Source organism: Panulirus ornatus, chromosome 10 (genome assembly GCF_036320965.1).
Source record: "Panulirus ornatus isolate Po-2019 chromosome 10, ASM3632096v1, whole genome shotgun sequence".
Taxonomy (NCBI): Eukaryota; Metazoa; Arthropoda; class Malacostraca; order Decapoda; family Palinuridae; genus Panulirus; species Panulirus ornatus.
In genome coordinates, this window is record NC_092233.1 from 12,499,543 (window position 1) to 12,515,241 (window position 15,699).

Below are 15,699 nucleotides of genomic sequence, written 5' to 3' on the forward strand. Positions count from 1 at the left end.
TACATACGTTACGTGTCAAAATCAGGTCAACACATCAGCCACCCTTCTTAAACCCTCCTTGTTCTTCACGTACAAGAGATTCACCACTGTCCAACACGATCTGTCACTCTTCCCCACACAACTCGCCAGCGACCCACACATCTTTCCAACCACGCTGAAGAGGACTTATCTCTCTCTATAATTCCTTCGCGGTCATTTTGATTTCCCCTTCCCTTCACAATTAGTCAGTCATCGGGTACATTATCTAGCAGACCACACTTCACCTACACTCCCATTCCTTAAAAGCATTATCAATCTTCATTCGTCTTTCGCATTGCCTTCCTTTTACCTTATACATCGTTCAGCTGACCACTCCACCTATACCCCCAACTCTTCCATTCTTTAAGACGTTCTGTACACAACAACTTTTCCATATACACTCACACCATCACTTACAAAGCCATAATCCATCGTCCTTGTCATCCTCCCAGACTGGTACAGATTATTCTTGCGACTTACACACACTTCTTTCTTTTACTTTCATTCATTTCCTTCCATAATGATTTGCCTTCATATCCCCTCCGCTCATTCATACATACCACACTATGCACTTTTTATGCAAGACTATATATTCTGAATCCTCTGCCTTCCATTCGCCTATATTTTTTTTACCAGATTCAGGGTAGCAATTCTAGAACCCCTTTTCAGAACGGCGTGCCTGCAACCCGCTTTCGACAAGAAAAGTTCGTATGGGTGGGTGGAACGTGAAAGGAATAAAATGATAAATGTAAGTCGACGAACTTTGCACACAATTCCGTAATGGGAAAATTAAGTATGTTTGCCCTGTGTGAGACAAGGCTGAGTGAGGCAGTGTGAGACAAGGCTGAGTGAGACAGTGTGAGACAAGGCTGAGTGAGACAGTGTGAGACAAGGCTGAGTGAGACAGTGTGAGACAAGGCTGAGTGAGACAGTGTGAGACAAGGCTGAGTGAGGCAGTGTGAGAAAAGGCTGAGTGAGGCAGTGTGGGACACGGCTGAGTGAGACAGCGTGAGACAAGGCTGAGTGAGGCAGTGTAAGGCAAGGCTGAGTGAGGCAGTGTGAGACAAGGCTGTGTGAGGCAGTGTGATCTGTAAGTAGGACAGAGTGAAGGGAGTGAAATCAAGTCCTGCAGGATGATCCACTTGGCTTTGCACGGGATGATGTGGCACTGTTGTTAAATGAGGGATTAATGGGGATGATAAAGATGTTTAAAACCGCAGAAGTGTGTCAGCATAAGACAGTTACTTGCAAACTTAACGTGTGAGAGGTTAAGGGAGACTGTAATGGTTGTCTATGCATCAGGTAATGATCGAGGAGAGGAGGTTGAGAGATGATCTATGGAAGGAACCTGAAAGAATAGTATAGTAGATCAAGAGAAGAAACTGCGTGTCAGGGAGAATGGAAATGGACGAGCGGGAGGACATAATGGAGGTAGGAGTGTTAGTTTTGGTATGGGAGGTCAAGGCTGCAAATAATATGAGGAGAAAAGACCTGGACTGTTTGCATCAGCTGGTATGAGTGTTGCATATAAATACACTCATAAATAAGTGAAGAATCAAGACGCTGGATCACACCGGAGACGATCAAACACGAAGTGTTTTTCTTTCCTTCAGTACAAATCATCATCCGGAGTCTGTATCATCCTCGCTTCATTCAAATTCAGGCAAACAATCATCATGCACAGGATCCCTTCAATATCTTCGAGTATCTTCTTGTCCAAAACGTGTAAATGTGTTTTCAAAAAGTGTAAATGTGTTTCCAAACGTGTAAATGTGTCGACAGCTTGTGTCTTCGGCGTGGGAGTGGTTCAAGCAGACCAGCTCCCTCGCTGACGACGACCTTATCTGGCTTTACATTCGACCAGCTTTTAACATCCTGATCACACGAACCAAGCAAGCGAGTGTCCCCTCAAGCAAGGCTTGCACACACGCACAAGCTTAGCGGAATACTCTCACACTTTAACACAAACACACACTTACAAACACACTTACAGTCGTCCATCTACTTAGAAACTTGCCGAATACTCCTCGTGATTGTTCAAGAAAGGTAAGAAAGAAGTCGTCTGAAGACTTCCGAACCTTCGTCTTTAATATAAGACCCTGCAATACTCGATGGACTGAACGAACACCTTCAGTCCAGTTCCTTAGGCAGGTGATCAGTACTCTCTTATAGTGACTTGTCATAAGACCTGATGGTCTTATGGCAAGGTCACGAAAATCAAGAGACCCCTAATGATATATTAAATTCTTTTATGTGTAGAGGTGAAAACAGGCTGTGAAGCGATTATGATCCACCTGGTGGTCTATGACAAGGCTGTGTACTGAGAGACCCTAATGATATCTGAAGAAATTCTTCATATTCATAGAGGGAAATAGACTGTGAAGCAATTATTATCTTTCCCTACCCACCTACAAATCAGCCGGCAGGGAAAACGACAGTGAATGAACACAATGTAGTAGAGAGAATATATATATATATATATATATATATATATATATATATATATATATATATATATATATATATATATATATATATATATATACTGATATGAAAATCAAGAAAAGATTGAATGGGAAATACATGCTGTTATAGCCATAGGCGCCGGCTACTCAAGGAGGGTAAAAGGACTATAGCCTTTTCTTTGTACAGGAATAAAGAAGTTGAAAATCTTCATGTGATGTTCCTATTCTTAGAGGAGTGTATACTTTCAGTAAGTTTCAGATTCACTGATAATCGAACATCATTAACAGTTTCTTTTTACGCTGTTCTTCTGCATAATGTATTCATAACCTTCGCCTAAACCATATCTGATGGCAAGCCTATTCCATTGCATTATTGCCCCACAGCCGATGAAAACTTATGGCCCAGTTTGCTGCTATTCGTGGCCTGTGTGTCTTTATGTAGGTGAGGATATCGGGAATATGAAAACTTTCACATCCGGGTCACATGAGCCAAGGACCCAAGTGTCTCCTAACAAGACTTGCTTGCACACTCACAAGTTTCAGAGAATATTCTTACACTTTAACACACACTTACAGTGGTCCAACTACTTAGAAACTTTACGAATACTGTTCGTGATTTTAGAGAAAGAAAAGGAAGAAACTGTATAAGATTCTTTTTAGAGAAAAATAGTTTACATCTGTGAATCTTAATAAGGTTTATTTATGGGCGGAGCATTGAGTTTTTTCTCTTTTTGTATTCAGATTTTTTTCTTGATTTTTAATGTAGACGAATGACCAGAACTTAATACCATATCCTAAACGTGGGCTGAACAGAACGTGGTACAGAATAAGAACAGCAACTTTCGTCTTCTAGTTCATTTTCAAGTCATGACAACCAAAACATTTCGCTTTCTCTCGTACGTGCAAATGAGCACTGCTATGCGTATCTCAGGTGACCGAACTGGGGTTACGGTATGGGGTGCGTGGAGGAGGGAGTGTCTGCCAGAAATGCCGTAGACAGGAGGAGAAACAGGAACTGCCGTAGTCACGCGACCAGATCCTCAAGCAGCCTCCTCCGGGAACTTACAAGAATGCTTTCCTAAATGTAGTCTTTGGCCATGTTCCTCGTCATTCGTATACGTCACAAAGATAGTCCAGGTGACGACCTCGCTCCGATATATACTGGTCTTTCCTGTGAACGTCATAGTTGTTTTTGAATGTGTAAAAAAAGATGGATCCTAAGAGATATCTACATTTCCATAAATATTCATTATAAAACGACAGAACTCAAAGAGATTTCTGAGAAAGAGAAGAGACCGCTCGTCAGAAGTAACATATTAATCAGACGTAATCAATCGAAAGCTAGGTGTTTTCCAAATGTGGCATAACATAAAAAATCACTAACATTCTGGTTCTGTACAAAGATGGAGACTGCCTATCTGTCTCCCAGTGAAACAGGTATATTCATCAGGAAGAAGAAAAAGAAGAAGTAAAAAGGAGAAAGGAAAAAAAAAATTGGAGAGTCGTTCGTAAGAAAAGAAAACTGACAGTGGAGATAAAAGGAATGTGGTTCGTTTCAATATGACAACTCTGAATACAATGAATACGAGTGAATTATGAGAAACTGTTTAACTTTCATCGCCGGATGTTTAGGAAGAATAGAAGGCATACACCAACGCTGACACTATCAAGAAATGGAAACAGTAAAGTAAAAGCTTACAAGCGAGAGAGCTTAAGGGCATGGCTGGAATGTATAACAACACAGAGGCGTCCTCCGCATGGAAGTCTGGAGAGCTGGACGATGCATCTCAGGAGTAGAAACAACTGGAATGCAGGTCTGGATAACTGGACGTGCAGTTACGAATACTGTTAAGGTGATGGAATGATAATCTCACCGGAGGTAAAGGCTCTGAGGGGAGAGGATCTGTGTCGCTGAAGCCAAAGATGAAGCTCCAACGAAGTACAGAATGACCCCTTGAGGATTACTCAGTGATGCTGACGATATGTGTGAGTGGGGAAACATGGGAGATAATGGCGAGAGAGAGAGAGAGAGAGAGAGAGAGAGAGAGAGAGAGAGAGAGAGAGAGAGAGAGAGAATCACAAATACAACTTACGACTTGCTATTCTGGCTAGATCTCGTCGTATGTAAGGAGGTTATCTCTCTCTCTCTCTCTCTCTCTCTCTCTCTCTCTCTCTCTCTCTCTCTCTCTCTCTCTCTCTCTCTCTCTCTCTCTCTCGGTGATGGATCACGGGCATACAGCTTCTCCCTTCCCTGGAAACATATTCTAAACCCACTCCCGGTGCACCAAAATGTATCATGGCTTCTTACTTTTTTTTTTCCCCTCTCACTTTGCACCACCAGCTGATCCGCTGAATGAGGGAATATCAACCTCACATTATATCCACATTTGACGGATGGAACAAATAATTTCGTGTCCAAATTTTCACTCGCTCTGCTAGACAGCAGAGGCATTTAGCATATACGTAATTACCTCTAAAACAGTATAATGTATATTTAATTGAGTTAAAGTCAGTCATAATCTATCACTCTAATGTAAATGTACAAAAGAGAAATTATGGTCATCTGTTCTACGTTGAAAATAATTTGCAGTGAGGTATTTTGGCTTGGCTTAACCTGTTAAAGTCAGCTGGCTGGCAGTGGCTACCTTACTATGTAATGCAGGAAGATGCAAATGTATACTGCAACTGTCAACCATGATCTTAATAATAGTCTCGAAGATCATACTGCAATCCTCTCAGACCTATGCTGGACTACCACAGCATCAAGATATCAAGTTTATATACACTTACGTTTTTCTTCTCATATGGAGACATTATTATTACGCTTACAAGAGCATCAAGATATCAATTTTACATACTCTACATCTTTTCTCAAATGTATACATTCATACATGCAACAGCACTAAGATAACAAGTTTACACTCATACTCTACATCTTTTCTCAAATGTATACATTTATATAAACATGCAACAGCACTAAGATAACAAGTTTACATTAAGTACAGTGTTCTCATTTAGTTTCGTGGGTAACACAGCACTTAAGATATTAGATTTGCATACATTATAGTTTTTCTAACAATATAATGGAAATATGCTCGCTGCCTCGTATAGCAACAAGATATCAAATGAAAATACACTAGGCTCTCCTCACGTCTATACGTTCCTGACACACACACACACACACACACACACACACACACACACACACACACACACACACACACACACATATATATATATATATATATATATATATATATATATATATATATATATATATATATATATATATATATACATATTTCTTTTTTTCAAAAGAAGAAACAGAGAATGGGGCCAGGTGAGGATATTCCCTCAAAGGTCCAGTCCTCATCCTCTGCTCTTAACGCTACCTCGCTAATGCGGGAAATGGCGATTAGTATATATATATATATATATATATATATATATATATATATATATATATATATATATATATATATATATATATATATATATATATACCCGCCATGCATAGCAGCGAGATATCATGTCTACATACGCTAGGATTTCCTGAGGTCCATACATGTCTGACGTAACACCAAGATATCAAGTCTACATACAAGTTGGCTTTCTCATGTCTATACATAGCACCGGGATATCAAGTCTACATAAACAAAGAGGTTTCACTTGCGCAAAATAATGATCCTTTTCAATATACATATATATATATATATATATACCATGCCTTTACTCTCGCATGTATACAAACACACAAACACCCTAGTCTAAACCCGGTGCACATGTATCGACCAGCTCCAGTGGGAAAGGATGAAAAGCAAGGATATTGGGAGCGGTGGGGGGGAGGGTCAACTCCTACACTCAGGATTCTAACGCCTTTGGACTCTTGCGTAAATCATGTTCACTGATGCTGACCACTCCACCACGGAAGCCTCTGTGTGTGTGTGTGTGTGTGTGTGTGTGTGTGTTTTCATTAATCTGTCAATTCTAATGGCTGTCAACCCTTGGCCTTTCTCTTGTAGCTCTTCAAGGGAGAGACATTATGACAAGGTCGGCGGTCGAAAAGCTGATCCCATTACAAACACACGATATCTTCACTGCGACATTCTGGTCCATGTGTCACTCAGTCAGGCCACTCAGAACTCGCTCTCTTACGCGAGTGTCCGGATGGTCATGATTGCCACTTGCTGATATCATATGCAGATGCGCAGATGCCTCTGTAAAAGCTTCCTCTTTGATCTTCACGCACAGACTGACAAGGGGATTCAAGTGGCGGACATTCAAGTTCTCGTGAGAGAGAAAAAACAATGAAAAAGTTATCAAAACAAGCAAAAAATAGTATACCGAGTTATTTTTCTTTTCTCGCAAGAGTTGTATGGCCTGTGAGAAGTAGTAATTTTCGTGGGCAAGGACCATGAATTCTGGGAATTTCGTAAGCAAGGACCATGAATTTTGGCAATTTCGTAGAGCAAGGATCATGAATTATGAATTCTGGGAAGACCTTAAGACAAGAAAAAACGAGTCTGCGAAATCTGAGTGACAGTAAGCGAGGAGAAAAAGATGAGACAGAGAGAGAGAGAGAGAGAGAGAGAGAGAGAGAGAGAGAGAGAGAGAGAGAGAGAGAGAGAGAGAGAGAGGAAGGGAGAGAAAGATCATTACTGCAGAGTATGTTCTGGGTTAAGAGGAGTGGGGCTGGGTACAACAGACAGCCAGAGAGAGAAAGAGAGAGAGAGAGAGAGAGGCTTTAGCAGTATATGCGAGGATAACGAGGAGTGAATGTGTACAGGTGGAGGGAGTCCGCGTTGATCATTATCATCTTGATTATCAGGTGAACGGCGAATCACTATATTCGATGAGTAGTGAGTAAACACAGCCAAGGGTGATACGAGGAAGAGCAAAGTGGGAGCTTTTATAGAGTGATTGGCTGCAATATGCTAGTGAGAGAGGTAAAGAGGAGGGGAGATTGGCTGCGACATGCAAGAAAGCGAGGGAGGTAAAGAGAAGTGTTGTTGAGGGTGATACGTGAATGCAACTACTACTGGCGAGGTTAATGGCCTTAATGGCGTCAGTGGCAAGTTAGGGGTCATGTAATAAGAGGAAGAGACCCCTGGATTTCTGGAAGAAAAATATAAGTAAAAGGACACGTGACGAACGATATATTCATCCACTAACAAAACCACATCTGCACACTGTATAATGCCGGTGGCAGACGTGAAGCCGTTCCTCAACTATATTGTAATGGACGAACTAGAACAAAATGATGAATCCTGAAAGAATAAGTGGCATCACGTGGGTGCTTGTGAGATTGCCACGCCGTGCAATAATACCAGACGCGCCTTGGGATTCGGTAGAGAGGTGAGGAATTGAGCACCACGGTGTGGGTAGGTGTAAGAGGTTTAGGTGCGACAAGGACAAGTAGCTTTTGCATAGGTGCATTAAGTTGCCACAAGCTGTGGGAGTGATTCAATCGCTGAACGTTACAGTTCAGAACGTATTCAAAACACGGGAACCGTCAGAACTCATTGAGAACAGTGAAATCTACAAGGTAGGTTGTTTCCATCATGTTGGTAACTTAGTACACACGAGTTGGCGAGGGTAAACCACTTCATATATAAATCACGTCTGTATTCAACTGATAACTGAGAATAACAAGATCGAATCAGTCAACTGAAGGGTAAGGTTGAATACCTTTCTGAACGTAGGATAATAAGTGAGTGATATAAAAATCCGAGGAAATATACTGGAAGTACCGTAAATAAACCAAAAGAAAAGGAGAGTGGAAATGAAACTGACGGATCTCAAAAGCAGTTGATAATCATACATCATCAAAGAAGAAAACCAAAAGCGCAATGAAATTATGATAATATATGGATTTATGTAAACACGTGACTTAAAGAGCATTGAACGTAACGCACAGTAAGCTGTATTTTGGAGGTTTTCAAAAGATCTTTTGACTTTTTTTTCTTCCGAAGTTGGGAGGAACATAAGAAATGTATCTGGGAAACCTTTTTTCCAGTGGAAGAGGAAGTGAAGCTCGTAGGTGCATTGAACATTATGAAAGATTATCAAAGACTGTGAGACGAAGTGAAACATGGCAAGGAGCCTAGAGGAAGATATAATGACCAAGATAACTACTGGAGGTATGAAGTTGAAGTGAGGCACGCTATATGGAAAGGTGCCTTGAGGGGAAAATAAGGAACCAAGATGACTTCAGATGGGACAGGAGCAAAGTTACCCACGAGATATGCCAAGGTTCTCATGGAGGAGGATCAATAACCATGATAACTGCTGAAGAGACGGGGTTGGAGTGATGCACAAGCATTACCATGAAATATATTCGAGAGCCTTGGAAGAAGTTAAGCATCCAAAGAAATGAGACGACGTTTGTGTGGTACAAAAGCTTAAGTTGGGGGGGGAGGGTAAATTCGGTAATGAGGACCAGTATGTTGAGCGTAGGAGAAAAGTGTAGGATGTTGAAAACTAAGAGAAAACCCCAAAATGGATTTCTCGTTTGCCCAAGTGTGATGTGCATGCACTAAATTTATGATGGATGCGGTTGTGTGGACTGAATATTCATGAGGAAAGCGAGTGTAGAAGGGGAAAGAATTTGACAACTAGAATACATATATTCAGTATTGTTAGAGGGACATAATTAGATAATTAGAATATATATTCATTTCTGCTGGGATCAGAATTATGATTATCTGGAATAGGCTTTGGAATTTCAAAGAGACACTGAAAGCAAAGCTGGTTAGAGGCAATGAAGTTTTCTTATTCTTAACAGTACAATCAGTGTTACCATGAGATGAGGATTCATGGAGTGTCCGAGACTATGAGATGAGGATTCATGAAGTGTCCGAGATTATAAGACGAGGATTCATGAAGTGTCCGAGACTATGAGATGAGGATTCATGAAGTGTCCGAGATTATAAGATGAGGATTCATGAAGTGTCCAAGACTATGAGATGAGGAGTCATCAAGTGTCCGAGACCTGAGTCTGATCAAACAAGGGCGTTATAATCCAAATGGGGATCTTGGATGTTACCTGAATGTGTGGGACATGTGGGAAAAACGACTGCCACCAAGGAAGAACAGGAAAGAATAAGAATGTTTTCGTATGCAGATGGAACTCTTGCTTGCCGAAACTGAATTCGAGAGAAGGCACACAACAGTGAATGCATTCGGAGGGATGTTTAAGAAATGGAAAACGAGTGTAAAGAAGAGGGAGATGGTGGAGTCTGAGAAATGCGAGTGAGCGTTTGAGAACCGCTTAAAAGATTTGTGGAGCGAAAAGGGGGTCGGAGAATAATCAGCATCTGAAAAGCACGCTTCAAGATGTTAGAATGGCCTCTGTGATACTTAAGAAGGTTCTGAAACGCTAATGTCTTCCTGGAACTATAAGGTGGAAGGTCACGAAGAAGTAAGATCTAGGGTGTGAAGGCATAGCGCAGCTCCTGGTTGATATATTTCAGGCTACTCTGTATGTATGGAAATGAACCATGGCTCCTGATGGAGTAAGAACAGAAGAGAAGGTACAGCCTGTAAGGATTAGATCTCTCCACACTGAAATGTCAAGTAGGAGATGACGATGGTAAGAGAAAGACATGAAACTGAGAGCGATATGATGATGAATGTGAAATGACAAGAGGAAAGACATGAAATTGAGAGACATTGATGATGAATGTGAAATGACAAGAAAGGCATGAAATTGAGAGACACTGATGATGAACGTGAAATGACAAGAAGAAAGACATGAAACTGAGAGAGATTGATGATGAATGTGAAATGACAAGTGAAACGTTCGGAATTGTGCAGTAAGTATCGAGACATGACTTTAATCGTTCAGAAGTATGCAATGAGACATGACGCTAACAAGAGGTAAAAAAAACAAAAAGGAAAGATCGAAGGAAAGATTGAAGGAAAGATCGACTGACAGGAAAATAGGCTGCGTATTTTCAACACGGTATCAATGCGTAACTCGTGATGACCTCGCCTCGGCGTACAATTTACAGATCCAATTACACCACCTCCACAAGGGGCCACAGCAGACCGCAGACAGACGGCCAACATCGCCAGTATACATTACGAGTGTGTCAGGTGTGTATGTCTTATAACAAGGCGGATTTTCACCAACCTCAGTGTGTGTGCGTAAGGTACCGCTTGGGACAGCGAATTTCGGAATTTTAAGTCGAAATTAACGTAAGCGTAATTGTGATAGTGAGTGCACACTCAGGATAAATTATACTCTCTGATGAAGCTATCTCTCGTTCAGAGCATTATTAGCGACCCATTTCCTGCATCGTTAGGGAACTGATCATGACAACGGACAGAACATACAAATGTTTTTCTACGTTGTATCAATGGTGAAGTTAGGGATTCATTTTCTTTTTTTTTCATGTTAGCTGAGACGGCACGGGCAGCAGAGGCCCTAATCAAGGCCATTCCATTAACGATATATATATATATATATATATATATATATATATATATATATATATATATATACCCTAGCCAAAGCCAGGTTCCCAATGTATCGACCAAACCCTAGGGGTGAATGAACCGCTAGGTTGACTGTGGACCGACCGCCGCATCCAGCATTCGAACCGATGCGCTCGACCCTGGGCGAGCCTATGAATGCATCGCGGTCAAGAACGCTAACCGCTACACCATGGAAGTCCATGACGTTACTTCTCTCAGATACCAAGAAAAGAATCGAGTTTAACTGGCTGGTGCAACTACCTTCCCCCCGCCAGTGTCCACGAGTTCAACATGACTATATGATACTATCAACACGGTGCAATAATCCTGCAGTTAATACCTATAATCGCATGAGTCTCTTTTCTCCTCCCGCTGAGGAGAGTTCCCTTAAAGCAGACTGCTCTAGCGGGAAGACGTCTCGTGTGAATTGGGGTCATCTGTCAGGGCCGTCTTCACTCTCGGTAACAGCAGGTGGTGATGGCATAACCCACGATTTCTGAGAACTGGTGATAAGCCAAGTATAGTCGGTGTAGACTAGGGGTAGTCATATTCATAGCCTCTCGATGGTGATCGTCATCAAAAGTTGATCTCTCCATTTCATCATAGATATTTACATAATCATTGGCACTGTTACTTTGGCGTGTGCGACTTGTCGTCCACTGGGAGTTGAAATCATCATTCCCCTTCCATCCAGCAGGAGACATTCGTAACCTACACTGGTGGATGGAGGAACAGTGTCACATCATCATTTTGTCAATAATGGACCTCGAACCAACATCTCTGAGCGGAGTTTATGAACGAAGTACCGCAGTTCAGGCGTAAAATGACTCCCATCCAGACAGGCCCTGGGGACCATTTCGTATCGTCCTTTGGCACGAATTCTGATAGGTTTCGCGGTGGTATTTTAGGTCACAGAAATATTAAGAGTCAAATCGGCTCACATGAGACAAGACACTTTATGTTAGACTTTGAAAATAAATACTTTTTACACCCTGAATAATCAAAGTGATTTTTCGCTGATTGTGTGCGTGTGTGTGTGTGTGTGTGATTACTTATTTGTACTTTATAGGGAGCGGGGAGTTCTACCCTCGCGTGTAAGTCTCACAAAAGAACATAAAAGTGTCTGCTTTGGTTTGCCTCATCATTTTATGTCGAATGTATGTTTAGTGAAAACGTAAACTGCAAGGAGTTCATCTTTGGTGCTCGCTTCGCTCTATCAAAGAATGACGGTAAAAAGGAGCCATCGGAATGAAAGAAATACCCAACAATGGAAATCAGTCTTTCACCACGAATGTGTGAACTGGCCACAGTTCGTGCCACTTCCCTCCCTACAGTACCACAACCAGCACTTCCTCTTTCCTATACTGCCACGGATGGGTGACACCCTCACATCAAGCACTTCCGTCCTTCCTACGGTGCCACTGACGGATGACATTTCTACACATGGCACCTTGTCTTCCCTAAACTACCACAGATGGATGATACACCCACAGTAAACACTTCTCCCCGCCCTACACACTCTCCTATCACAGTCAGATACGGTGAGCTAAGAACAGCCAAACCTCTTTCACCACAGTGACCCACATGGCGTAGCAGCCAGTTACATGCTATTCTTCCCTTAATCAAAAACTCGTATGTATGTACGATAGTAAAAAGATGTGCACCAGACTGTGACACATCCCCGGTTGCCTCTCCCACCCGAGTGCAACAGACAGATGGTGACACAGCCTTTTAACTCCTTCTCCACATCTTGTAACTCAGGAATGCTTCTCGTTTTGCTCTACCCATTAGAGTGCTGTACATGGCTACTAAAGTCGTAGCTAAACCTTTACTACCTCCTCCCTCCTGAGGTAGATGGATGACGCTACTGCAGCTGACGATCTCCCTCCTTACGTTGCTGCAGGTCGAAGGCAGCTGCACGTTAGTACTTCCTTCCCCCACAGAGCCGCAGACGGACGAACGACACAGCTATGGTAAACCATCCTGTCTCTCACAATGGTGCAAGTAACACCTTCCTTTCCCTATAGTACCGCATATTGACGACTGCCTCACGTAATCCTTCTTTGCGCCAGTGCCGCAAGTGGAGGTAACAGCTGCAGGGTAACTCTGCCTAGCCCCCACAGTGCCACGTGTGCACGACACTGCTATACCTAACCCTCTCTTCCCCCGTAGTGCCGCATGCGGGGGGGGGTTTACAGCCGCAGGCAGTTCTTCCTTGCCCTACAGTGTCGCAGGTGAGGGGGTAACAGCCATAGGCAACTCTTTCTTTTCCCCTACAGGGCTGTTAGAAGCACACCACAGCTCCAGCTTACCTTATCTTCCCTCCACAGCGCCACAGGAGCACAACACAGCCAAAGCTAACCCACCCTCTCTCTCTCACTCCCTCTCTCCACCTCGCAGTGCCGCAGGTGGAGGTGACGGGTGCGGCGGACAAGTACGTGCGGAGCGGGTCGACGGCCAGGTTGGAGTGCAAGGTGAGCTCGACGGTGCAGCTGCCGGACTACATCTTCTGGTACCACTCCGGGGAGCGGCTGCTGGAGCACGACAACCCCAGGGTCAAGATCACGGTCTCACGGCGGGGTGGACAGGGCAGTGAGATGAGCGTCACCTCCACCTTGGTCATCTCCAACGCCAGACCCTCAGACGCCGGCAACTACACCTGCCTCCCATCCAACCTGCACTCCGCTACCACCGTGCTCCATGTTCTTAATGGTCAGTACACTTGACAGTCAAGAGACGAGAAATACATACATATATATATATATATATATATATATATATATATATATATATATATATATATATATATATATATATATATATATATATATATTGGAAAGGATCAGAATTTTGCGCGTGATCAAGATATTCCTATGAGTCCACGGGGAAAATGAAACACGATAAGTTCCCAAGTGCACTTTCGTGTAATAATCACATCATCAGGGGAGACACAAGATGACTGCTATATTTCTCTCTTGTGTCTCCCCTGATGATGTGATTATTACACGAAAGTGCACTTGGGAACTTTTCGTGTTTCATTTTCCTCGTGGACTCATAGGAATGATATATATATATATATATATATATATATATATATATATATATATATATATATATATATATATATATATCACATATAATGCCCTCCAACAGCAAGGATTCGAACCCCGCACCATTTGCGTGATTGCTGGGTACGGTAACCACTCGGCTATGCTCGCGTACCCAGCAATCACGCAAATGGTGCGGAGGTTCGAATCCTTGCTGTTGGAGAGCATTATGTGTTTTATGAAAAGTGCACGTTGATATGCACTATGTTTGTGTGTGTGTGTGTGTGTGTGCGTGTGTGTGTGTGTGTGTGTGTAAGGGAGGAAGAAGGCTTTTATACTGACTCTCAAGGCATTTGTAGCGGTAATGTATGACTATATATCTCAACACTGTAATGTACACACGAGATCTGGTGTAAACTATTTCCCACTATACCCTAAGAATCGAACCCCGTTTCATCAGTGTGGCAGGCCAGTCAGCCTAACCGCTCCAAACAGCATCTCGTAACCTGGTTGCCACACAGACGGACCGGGGTTCGATTCTCGTGGTATAGTGGTAAACAGCTTACATCAGATATCACATGGCTAAGATGTATACATTACCATAGTGGCTTGCGGGTCGATTCAAAATCTTCCCTCCCTCCCTTGTCCAGAGCGCGAGTGGCAAGCAGTATTACCACCTCGTAAAGGATGCGTGACACATCAGCGAGATCCGCGAATCAACGAACGATTACGAATGAGATTTTCTTTTAAGCTAATCGTGGCCTAGGGGCTAGGGTACTTGACTGCCACACGGATAGACCGGGGTTCGATTCTCGGGGTTAGAGTGGTAAATAGTTGACAGACACACACACACACACACATATATATATAATATATATATATATATATATATATATATATATATATATATATATATATATATGCAAACATAGCCATAGTTGTACACCCACATATGCATATACTTAAGAGCCACAGACAAGCTGACACATACACATACCAAAAAGCACTTGCATATTCACAGACACACACACGCAATAGACAATAACCTGATAACATTTAAACCCAAACACACATCCGAGCTTCCCACTTTCACCATGCTTTCCATAAAAAAAAAGAAAGTCTCTGTGAAAGTTTGCCGCAAAATGAAAGCTGAAAGCAGTGCGCTAAAGAATTTTTCCTCACCGCTGAAAATGTAACATTAAAACTGTCGTGGGTTCGTCCAACAGTGTAGCCGACGAAGCAGTTTTACTGTTGCTGCTGGGGCTGGAAAAAAAAAAAAAAAAAAGAAAATCATATTTGTGTTTGTAACACTGTCGTTAAGGCTGTTGCATGTTTCCTGCTTCCAGTACGGTGTGTTGTCATCACAGTAAACCAACTGGGAAATGTAATTCTCTCGCTTTGAGGTAGCTGGTGAGCAGCCTTTTCTAGAAAAAAAAATATAGATTTGTAATGTTGTTAGATTTTTTTTATATTTTTTTCCGATGGTTTTTAGCGTCTTTTCATCTATTTTGCTTGCTATGTTAATCTCCATGTTACGTTTTTGCTTGCTACCTTAGTCTCCACATGATACGCCCTTTTCGCTTGATCCTGTTTTTCGTTAAATTCAGTATCAAATTTTCTGTTTGATAAACTGCCCTTGGTAACAACCCTTGTAATAACTACAGCATGACTGTGACCCCCGAACTCAACCA

At 42.3% G+C, this 15,699-nt stretch overlaps 1 protein-coding gene across 1 annotated transcript in view; it reads left to right on the plus strand.

Annotated features, from left to right (window-relative positions):
- LOC139750795 (junctional adhesion molecule-like) overlaps window positions 1–15,699 on the plus strand; it is a 135,815-nt gene that overhangs the window by 117,715 nt on the left and 2,401 nt on the right. The window contains exon 5 of the mRNA XM_071665541.1: window positions 13,362–13,673. Within this exon, the coding sequence (XP_071521642.1) occupies window positions 13,362–13,673 (312 nt within the window). The remainder of the gene's footprint in view (window positions 1–13,361; window positions 13,674–15,699) is intronic.